Genomic DNA, 20536 nt, shown 5'->3' on the forward strand with positions numbered 1-20536 from the left:
AACTCGCATATTTTCACATCTTGCGTGGTAGATTATCAACCAAGCCTGAGCTAATGATTGTTGAGCAGTAAAAGACAAGTTTTGGTGAGATTTATTTTGTTTCTGTCGAGTTTGATAAACAAATTAATCTCATTTCCATAAAAGAGGTAAGCATGAATTCAAAGGGTGTATTGTTCATTACAGTGTAAGCATATTTTCCTGTCTTGACATTTTGCTTATTTCGTTTATTTACTTGCAAGTCCACGTAGAATCTGTGCTGCAGAATTCTAATGACATTTCCACAGATTTTCTGCAGATTTTCCACAGATTAAACAAATAGCAATGTTGCTTGCAAAACTCAGAATGTTATCCAGCGCATTACCCATTATTTATTTATGCATTTGTTTGTATTTATGTTGGAGTGTTAATTGTTGGGAGATGAATGATTACTGGTTCATGGTTTCAGAAATAAATTTTTGCTCTCTGCTCCACACTGAACCTTGTATTTTAGTGGCCATGTGTCCTGCATTTTATGACTTCGATAGCAGCTGTCTTGGCAACACAATACATGGACATCTTTGACATAACTGTTACTTCCTCAAATTCTGTTGATAATGTCAGTTAAAATTCTGGCCATTTCTAACACATCGCACCTTTGTCTTTTCAAAAGTTCAGGGTAATTTCAGCCATCTCAGATTGTTCAGGTCCAAGTAATATCATTTCATCATGCAGGTGCATCAACGTAGAGTTCATTATCAAATCATCTGAGTGGATTATGACTCATACAAACCTTATTGTTCATGAAAGCTTTCAAGCACTGGATAAGCTTATGTTGGTTCCGTTTATCAATATTCTCTTGCCTGAAAAAAAAAAGGAAAGGGACATTATAATTACATTTAAAGAATCTGGTGTCATAAAAATTACACTGAGGTGGGATGTATTGGGAGGTCACTCACTGTTTCTTGTCCAGCAGCTTCTCCAGAGCATCCAAAAGAAGGCCGAGACCCTCATGACCGAAGTTATTAACCCAACTATAAAGGAAACACAGACAAACAAACAAACAAAAAAAATCAGTTACCCAATATTCAGGCAATATTGCTATTGCCCTGCTGGTTTATTGTGAGCAATTTTGATTCACAGAAGGCAGAAAACACAAACAATATTGTATTAACCTCGGAGGAAATCAGTCATTCAGACTAATATCAAAGCTTTAGCACTCACTTGGATAAATTGACTGTTGTAGTTTTTAATTCCTAACAGGCAGAGCTGCAAAATCAAAAAACACCCTGCCCTCCATGATACTGAAATGAGTCTGAATGAGTTTGAATTTAAACTGTACCCATCTACAAGCAAATGAACACCCATCCATCTTAACTAGTGTTCCCATCGCTAAGCAGTTTGTATCCAGGCCCCCCAGTGAGCCGCTATGTTCCTGTGCCAAAAGATTAAGCAATGCAAGAAAGATAACACTGTAATCGATAATGGATCGCGAGAGATAATTGGCTATAAACCACAGCGTATCAGGAGACGGCAAATGATCCAGTACAGATGAGCCCGTTTGTCTAAGCCAGAGGAAGAGAGAGGCAGAAGGAGGAAGGTGGGAGGGAGGGACAGTGTGGTCGCAGCCAGATTATGTCAGTAGCATTACTTGTTTTCAGTGCCCTAACTGTCAATAACGCAAAATGCATGAAGCAATTTTCTGACATTAACGGGGCACAAGTCAATGATTGATCACGCCTTATTGACAATGATTTGAAATAATAATGGTTTGAGTATTAAAGTCATTCGTATTGACTCGGCGAGTCAGAGGAGACCCTCAATTAGGGATGAGATGCATTAGCCTGAGGCAACTGGCAAAGTTGAGGCGAGGTATTTCTTTGATCTGTGACGAAATTAGCACACGCGGCACCCCCACCACCACCACCATCACTCAAATTTCATTAGCAGACAAGCAAAACCGATTTATAAGTTATTGATATTTAGTGCACTGTATAATAATGATCCGTTTTTTAATAAAAACAAAACACCGTGATGTTATAAATTTATAAATGTCTGTTTACAATGAGGCTTTCTGTTTGAATGTTTCATTCCAGTGTGCGCTTTGCACATATTTAAGGCTATAAAAGAAGAAAAGACCACAGTGGCTCAGTTTACTGCAGAATAACAATGCAGTTATATGTATTTGTGATACAGAGGTGGTAGGAGTAAATGAGAGACTGGGACAACAAAGAGGAGGCGACATGGCTGAGGGAGCACAATTCAGCAAATCCACAGTCTTTGTTTATGCTCCTCAGTAATGATGGTAATGTCAGTCTTCAGAGAGCTGGAAATGGAACCAATATTTGTGAAGACAAATTTTGCTTATTACACAGCATAACTGCAATATGAGATTTTGTGAAGAGATTGGAGTTATCGTGTCATGCTTTGCACCTTAGTCAGTTATCATAGCAAAGAAGGTGCAAAGGTATGTGTACATAACATGTTTCTCCCCATTTTAAAAAGTGTGTATTTATATTTTAATTAAACTTCTCATCATTTTATTGACTAAAGTTATTGCTTTTACACAAATATCTCATTAGCTTTTAATGGTCTAATCATGACTACTTGCTGACATTCTTAAAGGAGAATTTTTTTTGTCTATTTACCTTCACTATTTGCTCTCTTGTGGGGGTTTTACAATTCTGCAACTCCACAATTCAATTCGATTTTCAAGTTAAACTGTTTTTTTTCAGCACTGATGCTGATGGCATTGTTAGACTATTACATCCTGATTTGTGAAGATCAACAGATCATTGGTTTTATGCCTTGACCACTGTCATTTATATTTCCATGTTCTGGGTTTTTCATGGTACCAAGGGTGATATAACTGCCATATTTTTTAAAGGTACCTGAGGCCCTATTATAGTCAAATTAGCATAATTAGGAAAATAATAATCTATTCACCAGTCAATTAGGAACAAAATGTTAAACACAAAAATGAAATGAAGAGTCTCTAGATGTCTTTACTTACAACAACGGCTTGATTTTTCACACCTATAAAAAGCCAGCAGCCTGCCTCTGCTTTGATTATTGAAATTAAAATCTCATTTGCATCCATTTTCAATTTAATATCAAAATTGTGAAACCCCTAATACAGATAGCTTACAATGCAGTCCAATTTAGAATACTGGGCTCCCCATTTCATACCCTGACAGTGCTGTTGGGGTGTATCCTTTCTGTTCTTGGTGTAAAATGTTAATAATAGACTCTTAAATAATAAATAAACCAGGTTTGTTTTACAGGTATATCTTTATCTGCATTAAACTCAATACTTAAAGCTACTACTAGACGTTTTTAACTGGTTATAAAACACTCATAACTGAATTTGCCTCTGTATGACCTACATAAGAAAACAAGATCATTAGCAAGAAGATTCCACGGATTTGTTCTTAACACCTGCCACTGGGTGGGATTCTCCTTGAAATCAGATGAAACAAGCCTGTGTTTACATTTTCCTGATGAAGTTACAACGAGTAGTACATAAGCCAGCTGAAAAGAAGCATAAATAATATACAATTTTATTTTTGTCGTTTTATTTTGTGGTCATGGTGGTGGAATCCCTAGCACTTTTGTTCACAAGACCCTCCGAAATCAACACAAAATGAAAGTTCTTTGAAGCAACTTTAAGAATGAAAAAATAATAATAAAGATAGGAATGTCTTCATGATGATTCTCGTGATGACCCAGACAGAACAGAAAGAGGCTCTGGAGGAAAACAAGAGAAACCGAACATCTGGTACGTTTGGAAATGAGCTTTCACACATACAAACACAGATGCTGTCACACAACAACCAGTCAGGGAAGCCATCCATTGACTGACTTTGGCCAATAAACTGAGAGACTGAAAAAATACTCCAGTGGTTGGAGCAACACATAATTTCACTTTATTATGTATGTGCACTAAATTCCACCTTTGGGGAGAAAAAACAGCCAGAAAACTTCCATTCAACACTTCTCACGCAGCCAACTGGAGTTTTTGTTGATTTTACGATCAATTTTTCAGTTCTACAATGAGTACTGTCACGTTTCTATGTAGTTAACAACATATTGTTCCCCCCTTGGTGCTTTTTGAGTATCTGCAGGACAGAACTGGCATATTTTGACATTCAAATGTTTTATTGAACATCATTACATGAACCGAGAGCTAAAAACTTGGATGGAGATGAATGCAGAACAAACACTCCTACGGGAAGACATCACAAGCACCACCTATTCACAAAACAAGTCAGAAAGCTTTACTAATAAATTCCTTCAACAGAGAAGGTGCACTAATTAAAACAGAATGTAGTGTGGAAATTTTGCAACAGATGTCGGTGGAAAATGTCTGCTGTCGGCTCTGTGTTTACCTTCCGTCTATTATTGTTGGACTGAAACTGAATAGACAGATTGGGATTGCCTGTGCAGAATATCTTTCATCAAAAATGTATGTCTTGCTGCAGGTTGCAACATAATGCGGTCGTCCTCAAGGTTTTTAAGGCACTAAATGTTTTGACTCCTCCCCGCATCCCAGACTGTCGATCATTTTCTGTCCCCTCACGTATACCCTCAGGTCCTCTGCAGCTTTGCCTTCTAAATGTCCCCAAAGTTACCACAAAGAAAACGAGAGATGGTACCTCTACAGCGTTTGTCCTGAGGCTGTGAAATCCCTTATCTCTGTTCATCAGAGAATCTGGCTCTGTGGACAACATACTATTAGCACATATAGCAAAACTAATACTAACAACACAGCTACGGCTCCTACTTGGAGCAATAAAATGTTACAACCCACTGTGACAGGCTGCAGGCCTACCAGTATTAGCATTAATAAAGGTTACAAGCTTACAGTATCACCAGTGGGTATTCTGATCAGATAACCCTCGTTGCTCAGGAAATAGAGCAGCAAAACTTGCACTGAAGAGGTGGCTACAGCTCACGTTTGGTCAAACATAACGTACTTGTTCCCCTGAGCCAATGTGGCAATTCAACATTAAAGAAACAAGAGAACGAATCCGTTCCTTATCAGTCTCTTCTCCTAATGTGGGCATACATCCAAGAATTTCATTAACTTGGGGGAGAACTTGTTCATCTAATATTGATGGCTATAATCCTCTAGTTAAGTGCCACCAAATTGTGTTACTTTCTGCAATCATGTAAATCCCGCAGGCAAAATGAAAAATTCATGGTCGGTCTTAGGGAAGCAATTTCTTATTTTATATTTTCTGTTATTCTTACTGGCTTGACGCAATTATCTTGTAGTTATGCTACAGTAACTGCAGTAAAATGTAGGCAATGAAAATCTCAAATTTAAGATATAAACAAAATGTTAACTAGCAAGATGTTTGTTCACTAAAGGACATTTCAGCCTCATTAAAAGGCCATTATGTTGTAGACTTGCTATTAAATTAATATAACAAAGTCAAAATATCTTGCAGTGAGATGCCAATGTGTCTTTCTGTCAAATGACATTTGTTCCCCAAAAGACGGACAGATGTTATTGACTTTCTGACATGTGCTGACATAACAAATGTAGTTATACATGAGCAAATATCCAGCCATCTATCGCATCTCATTTCTCTGTAGGTTAACGTTTATTCTGTTCAGGGTCACCAGGGACTCAAGCCTATCCCATCATGCAATTTTATGCGAGGCGGGGTATGCTCTGGACTATCTATCACTAGGCAAACATATATCCATACATACAGATAGATGCTGAGGGATGCACACTTCACAGAGAAATGACCACCTCACAGTTAGTACGACATGACCTCACACCAACTGCAACAGAAACCGCTCTAACCTCAAGAATATGTCATTCATTTCATACCAAAAAGTTACAAAAAATCCAAGTGGGGAAAAGTATTCAGTGATTCCACAATTTCCCATAGCTGCCCATGTTAAAAAAAAAAAGATTTATGAATTTCTACTTGTCTGATGTAAACATTAAGTGTCCAGTTTTGTCAACAATCAACAACAACAAGATTACACAGTGGGTTCGTTTTCTTGCTATGTTTGTAATGAAAAGTTTTACTTACAAGTTAAAACATTTAAGTTTATGTTCGTCTGTGCCAATTTATGTTGATTAGTGCTGACTTGGCAGTCACAAATGTCTTATTTTAAGTAATATAAAAGTTCTATTTTAGTGACATTTAAATAATTTCGTTTTAAATTTATATTAATCTATGTTAACATTTACAGTATCAGTCAAGAATCTGGACAACTTTGGACAAAAGTTAATGTTTTCTTGATTTTTATAATTTTTCTACATTGTACATTAATACTGGAGACATCAAAACAATGAAATATAGAATTATATGGAATTATATAGTAAGAAAAAATGTGAAAACGAGTATGGTTTTTGCTCTTTAAGAGCCTAAAATACAAAAGACTCCAGCGTCCTTTTGATTTTTATGGTTGACCCATGTTCTTGTCCACGATCAGGTGTGCAAAAGTTTTTTGCTGCTTGATATTTTAGATTTCTTCAAAGCAGCCACTTTTTGTTTTGTTGGTATAATCTAAACAATTTATTGTACAAAAACAAAGACCTTGAATGTGAAGTGTGTCCAAACTTTAGACTGGTAATATATATAGATTAGCTCTGATTTATGTAGCCTTACAAGTCGACTAATATATTGCTGTTGATTGAAATTATTACTGAAGGAAGTATTAAAATACCTGCACACAAAAAGTTATTTTTGGTAGGACTAGGCTATATGCAGGTGATTTTCAAAGCTTTCCCTTTATACAGTCTCTTAAGACTTTTCTCTCATTTTGTTGTAATTTCTCACATTCAAGACACAAAATCTGTTGAGTTTGTTTATGTTGCAGTTTGTATGAGGCTGACCCACATTTTTCTGTAAAATGCTTTGACCATGTGAGCACTGAGCCATCATAAGAAACACGTGCATGTATGTGCATGTGTACACTATATCTCTGTTTGTATATTATCTTCAAGGGAAACAGCAGTGAGCATTTACTGCTGCTTTAAATAAAAACTACAACGTATAATCAGTCACCCCCTCGCCCCGTCATTCAGACAGCCTTGACACAGCTCATTTCAAGCCGCACTTTAAGATTCTTCACATGAACAAAATAAGCTGTAATAGCTCGTCAGTTGCTATACATATACCCTCATACATCCTCTGCCACACACATAAAGTGCACGTACATTCTGCCGGAGTGGACAGAGCAGCGCTGCTCACGCCACTCCCAGGCTGTGTTCAGTGTCATGATCAAGGGAATACAAGTAGCTACTGTGTATGTAGTACTGAATATTGCTCAAAGTGAGGGCAGAATCTCGTAGCAAAGAGGGTGGAAAACAATGTGTAAAGTGTGTGTAGAGTTCTGCAAATACTTGGCGAGAGAAATGTTAGTACATGATGAAAAGATTACTGCGCATCAGCAGCCACAGTAAGTGACTCAACAGCGACAGAGACAGTGAGAGGCAGACTAACACTCTCTCGCCCTCTCTGTTTGACTGATCACTGGTCTCATGTTTAGATGGCTTGCACGCGCATTGATTTCAGTCTATAGACCAGTTTTATTATTCTATCATGGCTAGGTGGGGAGCTTTGTTATTGAAAGCTTCTGTGCAAGTGCAATATCTTTCATATTGTATTACAGGCAAAGCCATACAACTGTCCCTCTGTGGGACGACTGACCTATTCAGTGCTACAGTACTCCGACTGAGGCCCAAAGCTCTTGTGCAACAAATAGCTCTGAACATTATAGCTTGAAACCAAGCACCAGCAGTGTCTGCTTAGTGATTTACCATGCCAAACATGGAGCTACATTATACTCTGATCAATTTAATAGCCTGCTGAAATAACTATAATGCACAAGGCCGATCAGATGACAGATATTAGATATAAAATATTAACTGTAGTTTTCTGTTCATCGCATCTCAAAAATATGAAATCTACAAAAATAGCATTATTCATTATTTTGATCAATTTGGAAAAATGTCCACTGACAATCTCAGTATTCAAAGTTGTAACTTTTTAAATGTTGTCCGCTACAACTAAAAAACAAAAAAGAAAAAAAAAAAAATCAAAGGACATCACACTTTCTAAAATTTCTAAAGGCTTTTAAAGTACAACATATTGTAAATATATCATTTCTTCACTAAGAGGTCACTGACAAACAACAAAAATATTGATGGTAGTGTCACCAGGGCACAAAAACAGCAATAATATGAGAGTATTCAATTCTAGTTTCACAATAAGATAATTCTTACATGTATGTATGTACTTAATGTCAAAATATCATGAAATTACAGATGATGTGATTTACAGTAAAACTGATAAAATGTGGTACATAATACCCTGATTTATTTTTTCTGCCTAAATTTTAAGAAATGTAGCGTAAAATGAACCAAAACAAGACTAAAGAGTTTGGTCACACTTCATTTTACAGTACAACAATGAGATGCAACAAGCCAGACAAATCAGACAAAAACTAGAAATAATATGGTCTTTATTTGACCATTATTAGACTTTATTAGAGTGCAGCTGGGGACACATTACAACAGTCTAATAAGAGTCTATAAAGGCTCTTACACTGTCTAATAAAGAACATATTATTTCTAGTTTTTGTCTAATTTAAAGTACAGCTTGTTACATCTTATTAGTGCAACCAAGATTTTCCGCCATGTCAGGCTATAATTTCCTGTACACAGTAAACAGCAAAATATTTAGATCAATTTAAAAAATGAATAAAGACCTTTCCCACTGTACTAATAGACTGTACTGTTTGTAATTCTTTGGCTCAGACGTACTTGGGGCTACCCTTAACATGCTGCATGATGAAACAATAAACTTTTAACAATACCACAATAATAGTGATAACAGTGATAATTTTGGTGAATATAATCATGATATGAAATCTTCCTACCATTTCACCTTGAGCATAAATTATTAACAAACACAGGGCATTAGTGAACTTAAGTGTTGGATCCGTGCCGGACGAACAGACCATCAGATAAACGTACGGACTGACAGTACTTCCCCCAGTGCTACACTGCTTTGCCAGTTCAAAAAGTTTTAAAATAGTTTGGAGGACTTGTTCACATTTTCAAAAGCTATAAAGGCTGTTTTAATCAAATTTTTGGTGAATTTAATATGAAACTACATAAACTAACTCCAGGCTGCAAAACAAGATGCACACAAGAAAGTAAAATGATGAGTATAAATGAAAAAACTAAATTTTCAGACAAAATCCTTCACAGAATTCTACCAATCTCAATTCTCAATGCTCTGTTGTTTTTTTGACCTTTATTCGCAGAAACATTCACCCCAGACAAAAGTGAGTTAAATATTTAAGGGGTCATCAATGAGTTTGGTAAAACCAAGGTAAAATGAGGTTGCCAAGAAACTCTGAAAAGGCACTGAGTGTAACGGACGCCTCCAGCATTTACACAAACACAGATCAAAAACCATTGACCTGTGCTGTCCTCAGAAGAGAACAACAAGCAGCTGATATCCTTTGCGTGTAACTTCAGGTAACATGCGCTGTCTTTATCCAAGTGACAGGCGATATGTCACTGCACTTAGCTGTCCTGATAATATCCCAGGTCTCCGTCTGGCACAGTTTAAATATAATGCAGCAGCGACCATGTTATGTTGGCCAACATAAAAACACTCAGAACTAATTTGTCTTTTATTCTTTTGAGTAAATGGGTTCTCTTCAACTGATATTTCATAATATTACTATAAAAAAAAAAAAAAAAACTTCCACACTGTGGCTCTAACAAAAACAGAAGATCAGGTCTACGACATGAATACTTCAATTTTCCAACTGCAGCTGAAGGTATTTGTGTGTCAGAATTATTATAATTTTGTATTCAATTCACTTTATCTTCAGTTATTCTCCAGAGTGGGTTTGCTCATTTCAGTTTAGTTTTCATTGTTACATTTTAGTTTAGTTTCTACTAGTTTCAGTATCAATTTTAGTTTTTTAAAATTATAAAATGGGGGGTATTTGTCAGGGTCAACATTTAAGAAGTTCAGAGTAGTAGTACTATACTACAAATACTTTGAGAAGGCAGCTGACTCACAGTCATGTACACATCCCAGTCTCACTAAACATATGCACCAGTGCCTCCTCGTGCTTGTTGACAAATTTGATCCAACTGAAAAAAAGACTTGTTTTTTCTTTCCTGAAGTCTATTTTAAGTTTTAACTAACTAAAATGTTTTTTCAACACCTAGTTTTAGGTTTAGTTAAGTTTTAGTTAAGCCTAATTATTATTATTATAACCTTAGTGTGTGTGTGTCTGTATATGCAAGGATAAAAAACAAAAATTAACTAGAATGGCAGAGAAGGCAGACCTCTGCCAAGGCCAATAGTCCAGTCGTCTCTGACAGCGGTTCTCAACCGTTTCGAGTCAAGAACCCTCCAGAACATGACAGTTTATGTTTGTAAGTGTCATTTGTGCTGGTTTATAGTTTAAACCATTACCGAAGTGGCTGTATTGTTGTTGCTATTGTATTTTTGAGTACTTGAATATCATTAAAGGGTAACAGCACTGAGAGCTGCCTCACGCCTCTCATTTTATACTGCTCGCCACAATATGGAATTTGAATTTATTCACCGTGACCATCTGGCAACCCCTGGAAATGATCTCACGACCCTTGGGAATCCTGACACCCAGGTTAAGAACCACTCGTCTATAATATGCAAATCAGCAAGCACAACCCATGTACTGTATGTGTCTGATGTGTTTCCAAAACTTTGAGAATAACTGTATTTTGGAATATAGCAGTGCCAATCTAAGGCCTCATCAACTCAGCTGCCCTATCACGCCATTTTAACGAAAGCGAAAAATAATTTGTGTATCCGCCTGTGATTCAGATCTGCTCCAAAATTGAATGTGTTCTTTCTTGGCCCACTATTCGCCTTTCCAGCAAGTTTCATGAAAATCAGGCCAGTAGTTTTTTTTTCCCATAATCCTGCTGACAAACAGGACAAACAAACAAACAAACCAAACGGAAAACATAACCTCCTTGGAGGAGGTAATGAAGGCAGCAATAGCGTGCGCTTGTATGTGCATAAAAGACATTTGAGAGACTGGGGAGTGCCGGTCTCTATCAGAATTGAATCAACTAGTAAGTGCAGACGGCTGACAGCACACCATGCTCCCCAGTCACTTTGAAATGACCCCCCGCAGAGTGCAAAACACTCTTGAAATTTCTAATTATCCCCTGAACACCACCGAGGATTCCTGCACAGCAATCTTCACTGCTCGCTGAAGGTAGACAGAAACCAGCAGCACTACTGGCAGATTGCAGGTTGATTAGACCAATTAATTTAATTGTTCAGTATACTGTAAATCTGTACGTGTTGTGGAAGATCGGCGTAAGGATCGTCAGGTTTGATGTGATGCATCTACACATTCCTTTGGCTTCTGCAGAGATGAGTTTCATCTTTCAGGGAAGGGAAGGAAATGCAGTGGCAAGCATTTCTTTGAAGGAACGGGTTCTATTTTCAAAGCCGTAAAGTTGCCGTTTTGTTCAAGCTTTTGTTGCTGTCACCTTATACAGTAGACGTATAAAACCCTTTGCAAGGTGTCAGTGTACACCTCCCAGAATGGGTGTGTGTGTTTTTGTGCTATTATTTGATATCTGCTGGGAACTACTAAAACATTAGGACAGCTCTGCAGCTCTCACAGATCCTCGAGCGGACAAGATGACTTTCGTAGGTTGAGAAGGTTGATAAATGCTTTTATTCCTAAGTTTAAAAAAGCAGGAACAAATATGCCTCACTCCATCGATTTGGACCAGATTGGACAGCTTGTTTGGCATGGTTGTTAAAGGCACAGTTCACCCTAAAATCAAAAATACATATTTTTCCTGTGGTCTGCAGTACTATTTATCCATCTAGATTGATATCAGCCGTAGAGGTATCTGCCTTCTCTTGAATATGATGGATTTATTTGCTCAAGATCATAGTAGTTTCTCTTCAAACTGCTCACAACATCACAAGCTGAGTGCCATCTAGTTCCATTATATTCAAGCAAAGGCAGACATCTCTACAACCGATGTTAGAGCCAGTTTAGTATATTAACTATTTTGTGTTACATGCTGCTTGGTAAATGCCCACAGGATACTGAACCCATACTAAATGTAACTGAGGCCTTAAAGTAGATAGCATTTAAGATCGGAAGCCTAAGCGAGGACGCCAGCAAATGTTTTTTGATCATGATTTATCTATAAGAGAAATATTAACAACATTATCATATCATATTATAATATCTCCCAAACTTACAACATAACAATCTAGATTAGAGCTTGACTGATATATCAGTTGACACAGTTTTATCTGTCTGTATTGGTATTGGCGTATATGCTGCCTGATATGTACCTATACGAATACTTTGATTTTTAACAGAACATAATGCAGGTTGTTTTTATTTGTGAGCTTGATAGGCATTATTTTATGTATATTTGATCATATTTTGTAAATCAGGTTTAATAAGAACATATACAGTATTTTTTGTCTATTTGTGTGTTTTTTTTGTTGTTGTTGTTTTTTTAAAGTGAAAAGTTTACTATTTCAGTGCCCTTATATCATTTTAGGAAATATCCTTGCTCTAGCGCTGCAAATAATGATTATTTTGATTATCGATTAAAGTGTTGATTATTTTGTCAATTAATTGATTAGTCATGCGGTCCATAAAATGTCAGAAAATGGTGAAAAATGTAGGTCGCTATTTCCTACAGCCTAAAATAACACCCTAAAATATCTTGTTTTGCCCACAACCCAAAGATGTTCAGTTTACTGTCATAGCACAATATAGAAACCAGAAAAAAAATACTTCTGAAAACCTGAAATAAGATAATTTGGATATTTTTACTTAAAATGGCTTATATATCTTTGTCACGAGTGTTAAACACTTTTCATGGCAAAAAAATATGTTTACTCTCTATGTTGTGCATTATATTCTGTATAAAGAATGTAAATCGATATCAGAATACTTTTTACCTCCCTTATATCGGTAACAGCTCCAAAAATCTAGTATTGATCGGGCCCAAATCTAGATGGATATATATAGAGGGAAAATATTAGTTTTGATTTTGTGGTGAACTCTCCTCTGGGCTCAGGTCACATGAGATTCTGTGTTATGTCCTATATAACAGAAAATACACAGTATTTCTTGAAGTTTGCATATATTTATGAGGATATAATAATACGTATACCAGTGATGTTGTTGAGATGTACTGCTCACACATGTTAACACTGAAAAATGCCCTATATTACATATTGTACCGTGTCCAAAGACATCATATCCTTCAAATTTAGAAACAGATATTTCTGAATTATGTATGTATCACTTTGGGGCCGTAACAGATATGGGTATCTCGGAGGTTAACAGATGGTGTCATAAAATGAAATAGGCATCACTCTTAAAATATACCCAGACGCTGAGGACATTTATGTCTCCAAAATCGTTTTCACTGCCTCTGAGGAAGAAGGGCGAACGTCAATTGTGAAGGCGGCCGCAAGGGTAAAAACTAGTTAACTTGCTCATTTCTGACTGCTTGTCACGTCTGGTGAAGACAGTGTCATAACATTCGTGCCAAATTTAACAAGTCAAATAAAACTCTCTGTAGGCTATAAAACAAGACTGATTGTAGCATTGTGACAAAAAAAAGTATGGATTCACTAATTAGTGAATTACTCGTGTAACTTTTTAAAAAAACACAAGAAAACTTTTACTTTCAGACCTCTGCTAAATGATTATGTAATATCCAAATCTTCCCTGTCTTGTTTCTCCTTGAAAAGTGACAAATCAAACTAGTCTGAGGCCTGAAGGGTGACAATGGTTCGTAATAACACTAGGAGTCAAGAGAGTACACTACCACAGCGTAGTGCAAAGAAAATTACCCCACTGAAAAGCTTCCACTCCCACTTTACTTCTCCGGGGTCGTATTTTATGGCCCTGACAGGTTAGGTTCTTGGATATCTTGTGCCTCTCCTCCTTCCGTCCTCATCCCTTCCTGGAGGATGTTAAATCTTGATCGTCATGGTAGAAAAAAAAAAATCAAATTGCTATTTTTCCATTACTCTACAAAGTGATGGGATGGGAAGAGATGGCGCTTGATCCAGAAATTTCAAAGGCATCAGACTGTCATGTGTCCTGAGGTAGCCTGTCCCCCCTGAACTTCGCTAAGGACATCTGGTTTTTTAATGCTATATTTAAAATTTTCAAAATTGACATGGAGTTTGATTGAGCTTACCAAAGCACTGTCCCGGATAACAAAGTGAATACAGAGGATCAATTATGGATGATTCACTGAGATAGGGAGCTATTTCCACATCAAAAATGACAGAGTTGAAACAGTTATTCATCTCTGTGAAGAATCCATGTCAGACAGAGACGGCCCATTGATGTCTACTGTACCTAAGTCCTCACATGAGTATCATTCTTCAGTGCACTGTTAAGTCATTGCAGCTGCACTGAGAGCTACTACTCATACTTTGTGCCAGTGCCAGACAAGATTTCTGGCCTGAGCTGTCGGGGTGGGTATACAGCCTGTGAGATGTTGCTCATATTTGTTCAGACAGTAACGGTACCAGTTGGACAGATGGATATGCTCCTTTGTGCTGCTGTTGTGCACACAGTGGACAGAGGAGGCCAAGGGAGGAAGAATCAAGATATATGAGTAACAGTCAGTACTAATAAAAAACATTTGTGCCAAGGGAGTGGCTTTTGTTGACACCTTTTAATTGTCTGAGTGAGTGCCATACACATTAAATGTAATGATGATAATGGATTTTACAGTACCATCATTACCTCACTAAATGTTTTAGCATATTAAAACTAATGTGCTTTACTGTGGCTGCGATAACATGCAGGTAGAGGGCTGCACGTGTACTCAGAGAACTGAAGTTACGGCCAGTGACTACCTTTTTTTCTTGCTCATGCCGAGTCTGGTACAATGCACAGACTGTGATACAGGAAGAAAGGTAAGGTTACAAGCAAAGCATGCTAATGTCTCTGTTGTTGGCAGCAGTGACCAACACAAAGGATTTCATCTAGTTCCACCATCAGAGGAAGTGAAGACGCAGTGGATGAACTTTATTTATGATGGCGATGTCCCCAAAACATCTGGAAAACTCACATGTGAGCATGTAGTTTAGTTTTTTACTTTGGACAGTTTTCCAGCTGGGCCAGTACAAAGTAAGCTTCAAAAGCGAAGCTCTAGGATTGATTGATCAAATTAATTGATCACACTAGGAAGCTGTGAGTTTCAATATTTTTGTGCTGCTTTACTGTTGCATTAGCATGTTGGGGGGCTATGGCTAGCATCTGTTGTACTCCACAGTCTGGAACGATGCTGAACTAATGTTGCGGGACAGTCAAAAAAACTTGTGTGGATGCCTCATTTTAAGTCTGTTAAATAACAAGATAAGGGTTGGAAATTTATGCAACTATCTTAACTGATAGATAACAATGGATTAATCATAAATGATTAAACAGCTTTTAACTGGCTATGAAGCAGTCTGAATTTATTACTACTGCTTCTATATGACCTACATAAGTTAACGAAAGAATGCAAGAAGATCGTCTATTTCTGTATAATTATTCTTAATGTCTGCTACCGGGTCAGATTCTACTTGAGATCTGATGAAACAACCTCATTTTTTACATTTTCACAGTCAAATTATTAATCATTAATAATTAGTAAGAAACAAATACACATCATTTTCTTAGTTGAGTTTTTTTTAAGCAATTCTAGCAGCACATTAGTTATGTGAAACATCCATTCATGAAGGACGAACAGTTCAAATGAACACACCGCTCTCATCTGCCTGTCTTTATTCAACACATGGCTTTGCCAAACAATGTCAACTGGATCACTTGGTTTTAATGCTGATTAATCATTAATCATTAACATCCCGAAACCAGATTAGTAGTTTGAATGTGGGACGTGACACTGCTTTTTGTAGGACTTCATACTGCAACACATGCTTAAGCTTTGTTGTTACACAAAAGCCCCCTCTGCTGTGTGATTCTGGCTGGTTTGTGTGTGTTGCTGTTCTGATAGATTTGCCCTGTGGTACACTGACTATTGTACTTAGGCTATATTTATATACTTTAAGTTTTCTGCCAAGAGTATATCTGTTGAGATTTCTAATCCTAGCCCTTATCTTACACTGAGAATGAATCACAATGCGTTTACTAATTAACCTACATTATGGGGCAGAGCACTCCTCCCAAAACACATGGAGGCCTATGCCTCATTTTCATTTCTATTTGGAGCCAATAAAGACATCTGTAATCTGATGTTTTTTATCTTTTATAGGTTATGTTCCCTTACATTGCCAGAGAAAGTAGATAGAATCATGCTTTGAGTGGAGTATTCCTAATTATTTTTGTAATACTGAGGTGTAATACTGTCACCATAAAAAACAAATAAAAAAGTGATATTAATTTTTATATCATATTGCCACCCTGTCTTTTCACCTTCTAGAGGGCATTTTACTATTTAAATCAAGAAGTATGACTACAGTGTAGTTTGATGGTGTAGAAATAATATTTCTGGTCATATAAGAGTTTATTTGACTGTTACAATCATAGATTATGAGACGAGGGAATGAGGGAATTTGAGTTCTTTGAAGGTTTTTGCTCATTAAACGGGGAGAAGCACCACTGTACTTGGCAGAAACGTTGGCGTTTCTCAGTGTGTTGTTCAATGCTTTATCAAGCTGGGCATTAGGATAGACAGTCAATAGGACGAGCGGCGTTATGTTAGCAGGCGTAGTAACTTCAAAGCTCGTAAAAAGCCCATTACTAGTGTTCCATGCAGCCCTCAGTACTCAGCTACAAGCATTCAGCTGAGAAAAGCTGGTGAGACTGATTCAGACTCAGAGACACCCTGTGTGGCAGAGCAGCAAGATCATCACAACAACCCACACCTTGAGTACCCAGACACAGAGAGAAACTCTGGTGTCAGCAAATGCTTGCCGCCTCCACAAAAAAAGACCCCACAAGAAAATGCCCCCGAGAAAATGTCTGACTTGTACCGTGAAGATTTCACATAATGAAAAGTTAGGAGCCCAGTTCAATTTTGCTTAAATATGTCTTAGGGATCTGAGCGCTAGCAGATCTAATATGGAAGTCACTGTCGGGATTTGACAGAGTCATAGTGTAATGCTGAGGGCTAAACATAGGGAACTCAAAAGCTGAGGCCATGGATGTGTGCTCTGCTGCCCAAAACCACTAAAACCACTCTCCCAGTTTTATATTAGAAAGTCTGTTGATGGAGCAGCAGCTGAGTTAGATCAGAGGAAGTGAGCTTTAACCTCGCTGCTTCAGAGCTGAAATAAATCTGACTGAAATGATCAAATAAAGTGTTAAAGTGGGTAATGCCCAGTGCCCCCAAAGGAAAAATCTAAACGTACATAACCCAAAATAGACAAGCTTTGCTGTATTGGCTGTAAAGAAAACAAAAGTATGTTTTGCCTCTTGAGATATTTTTACATGGATCTTATGGTGGTGTTCACATGTGTGAGGCAGAGAGGAAATAAATTGTGAAATGAGTGTGAAAAAGAAAGCCGGACTGAAACACAGCAGGATTTCTCTCACACTAAATGAAAAAATAAGAGGGCTGTAATTTTCTGTAAGTTGGCATCTCACTCACGTCAGTGGATTAAGAAATTAATGAAAAGTGGCTAGTCAATCTGACACTTCTAAATTAAGAAGAGAGTATCCAAATGACAAAATTAAAAGGGGGAGAGAATGAAGTAGAGGATAAATAATTGGCTGGGGAAATTTTTGACAGAAAGAGAAGTGGAAAACATGGCAGCTGAGGAGAAGAGAGTGGAAACAGAGTAAGCAGCCGATGCTCCAGGCAATGCCATCTGTGGGTGGATCTGCAAAGGCTGCATGCCACACACCTGTGTGGAACTGCCTGGGAGATAAGGCCCTCAGCACAATGGCCCCGTGGCCACCTGTGCTGCCAAACAGGTGCACAGCCTAGCCAATTAAACTATTAGACAAACACAGGCCTCTGGGAGCAAATTAGTAGGCTGCCCAAACATCACAGGAAAAACAAAAAGCAATGGTAAGCAGTCACTGTGAAGAACAACACTTTGATGGTGAGACTTTCATTTCAGTGTATAGAATTAAGTTTAATGTTTAATGAAACAGAGTGCTGGTTTTGATTTAAGTCAGGACATAAATGTTGGAAAAGTGTTTAAACACACAGACCAAAATTAATTCTTTGATGTAAACAGAATGAAAGAATTAAAAAAAAAGCATGTGTCAAGGATTGGGGATAATTTCATTATTAGAGGTCGGTATTGAATTTCAATACTTTAATGTCACTGACAGAATTGTTTCAATACTATTGAGCACTGAAAAATGTCTTGTCATTAGATACCAAAATTTTGATACAGAAGGAAGTAAACCTCATCAGGATCAGTGAGCCATTAAGCACACAGTCTAATAATGCTTGTGACTGGTTTTCTTATATTCCTCATTGTAGAGGCATGCAAGAAAAACACACTAATAATTGAAAAATTGTTCAAATGCCCCACCCTAGCTATTATAAAACGAATGATACCAATATTTCTTTAGTGATGACATGATACATGTGGACGTGTCTGTAGACAAAGAAGTTTGGCGACACTGGATAAAACTTACAAAGTCCGAGATCCTAGATTTTCAAACTGTTGTACATGTACCACTGGTGGTACGTGAGCTCCCTCTAGTGGTAATAAAATCAATTAATTTAAAAACATATAATACTATCAAAATACTATCATATTTCAAATGAAAATACATAAAATATGAGAGAATTGCAATGTAATTTAAAATGTGTTTTGTCCTGTATTTTTATTTAAATATCAGTGCGCTACATAGTCGCGATCATGCATGTACCGTAACCGATAGCTACGAGTGGAAAGATAGTAAGCTGTTCAGGTAAAATATGGACTACAACAGCATGGTTCACTGCAATCATCTCCAAACTGAAACTATTATGAAGAGAGGTGCAGAGCTGGAGGAGAATATTTCGAGCAGCCTTGTTGAAAACCAAGTGGACGACAGTGAACTGAGCGCAAGTCCTTGTGGGTACTTGAGACACACCAGTGAAGTCTTCACAACACCTGCCAGCAGCAAATGCTGTAAAACAGGAAGGAGATTCGTCTCGAGTTACCTCAAATTAGGATTCAGTTGGAGGTGGACTGAAACGAAGTGGTACATGGTGTAAAAAGTTTGATAAACACTGTTCTAGATCACCTGCCAAACTCAAGGCCCACGCACCGAATCTGGCCCGGCAACTCATTTTATGTGGCCCACTAAAAATTCACAGGCAATTATTTAATATGATAACAAGTAAACACATTTATACAGTCTTACATTAATAATCAGCCCTCTGAACACACTGAAACTTTTGATAAATAATAAAGTGACAATGCACATTGTTAGACAAGGATCAACTTAAAAATATTTAAACATTTCCTGCATAGCAACAGTAACAATGCATGGATCTGTTCTTATCTGTCATATGGAAAAGTCAATCTCTTTAAATGATTTTTTTTCATTGTCTGCCCATTAATGTGGTATATTTTTGGTGACATTATAACTAGTTTTATTAGGGGTATGATAAGAGAATTAATCTTTTCTCAGTGTTCTTTCATTTGAACATGAACAATCATGAACATTTCATTGTTGATATTGTGTATGATAATTCATATGAGTATATATATATATGAAATGTTTAAACTTATATAATAATATAAAGAATAATAGCATTTATGTTCTATTTTTCCTCTACTAACCTCTTTGGCTCTCCGACTTAACTCATATATTAAATTTTTGTAAGTCAAGAATGTAGATTTAACTGACAAAATTGTATTTACTTTTAAACCAAACAGGACCAGATATGCAGTCCTCTCAGAATTTTAGGCCATTTAGGACAGATTCTTCCTACACTAAAAGGGGTGATTAATACAGAACCCAACATTGAAATTCTGCTCTTTACCACCAAATCGTTTGAACACAGGCAAGAAAGTCTTAGACAAAGTTTGTTTAGCCTTTTCAGCTGCAGGAAGCTAGAAAGTAATCAGCTCTCAGCCACATGCGGGCATTTCCATTGGAATGAGAGTTTGTCTCTATAATGAGAAATACTGTTCAATGCTGAGATAGAACAAGGAAAGTTTAAAAAAATGGCATATTATGGACACACTATAAGTATATCTCGATATGTATAGCGGTAAAATACAAATATTAAAAGCAGGACAGCTGGTTAGCATTCTAAGGTGTAATTTAAAACAAGCATGAATGTGATGCCCTTCAATCTAGTTCATGGTTATTTTCAGCATGATAACATACCATACAAAGGTCACATTAACATAGTGAAGTCAGAACAGTAGCAAACTAAAGGTGGGTTTCCTGTGTGTTGTGATCCATGACAATTAAGTGCATTCATATTAATTAGGAGTAACCTTATCCATGCTTCAAGAGAACAATCAGCCCCTTTCCCCAGGTGAGGAACAACGAGAGGCGTAGAAACGACCAAGGGGACGAGTGTTAG

At 37.2% G+C, this 20536-nt stretch overlaps 1 protein-coding gene across 1 annotated transcript in view; it reads right to left on the bottom strand.

Annotated features, from left to right (window-relative positions):
- Window positions 1-20536, bottom strand: part of diaph2 (diaphanous-related formin 2) — a 520520-nt gene that overhangs the window by 358751 nt on the left and 141233 nt on the right. Inside the window, exons 8-9 of the mRNA XM_084719553.1 lie at window positions 936-1010; window positions 770-839 (exon numbers count right to left, since the gene is read on the bottom strand). Coding sequence (XP_084575679.1) covers window positions 770-839; window positions 936-1010 — 145 coding nt within the window. The remainder of the gene's footprint in view (window positions 1-769; window positions 840-935; window positions 1011-20536) is intronic.

The sequence above is a fragment of the Lutjanus erythropterus genome, chromosome 5, assembly GCF_056507025.1.
Source record: "Lutjanus erythropterus isolate fLutEry1 chromosome 5, fLutEry1.hap2, whole genome shotgun sequence".
Lineage (NCBI taxonomy): Eukaryota > Metazoa > Chordata > Actinopteri > Lutjaniformes > Lutjanidae > Lutjanus > Lutjanus erythropterus.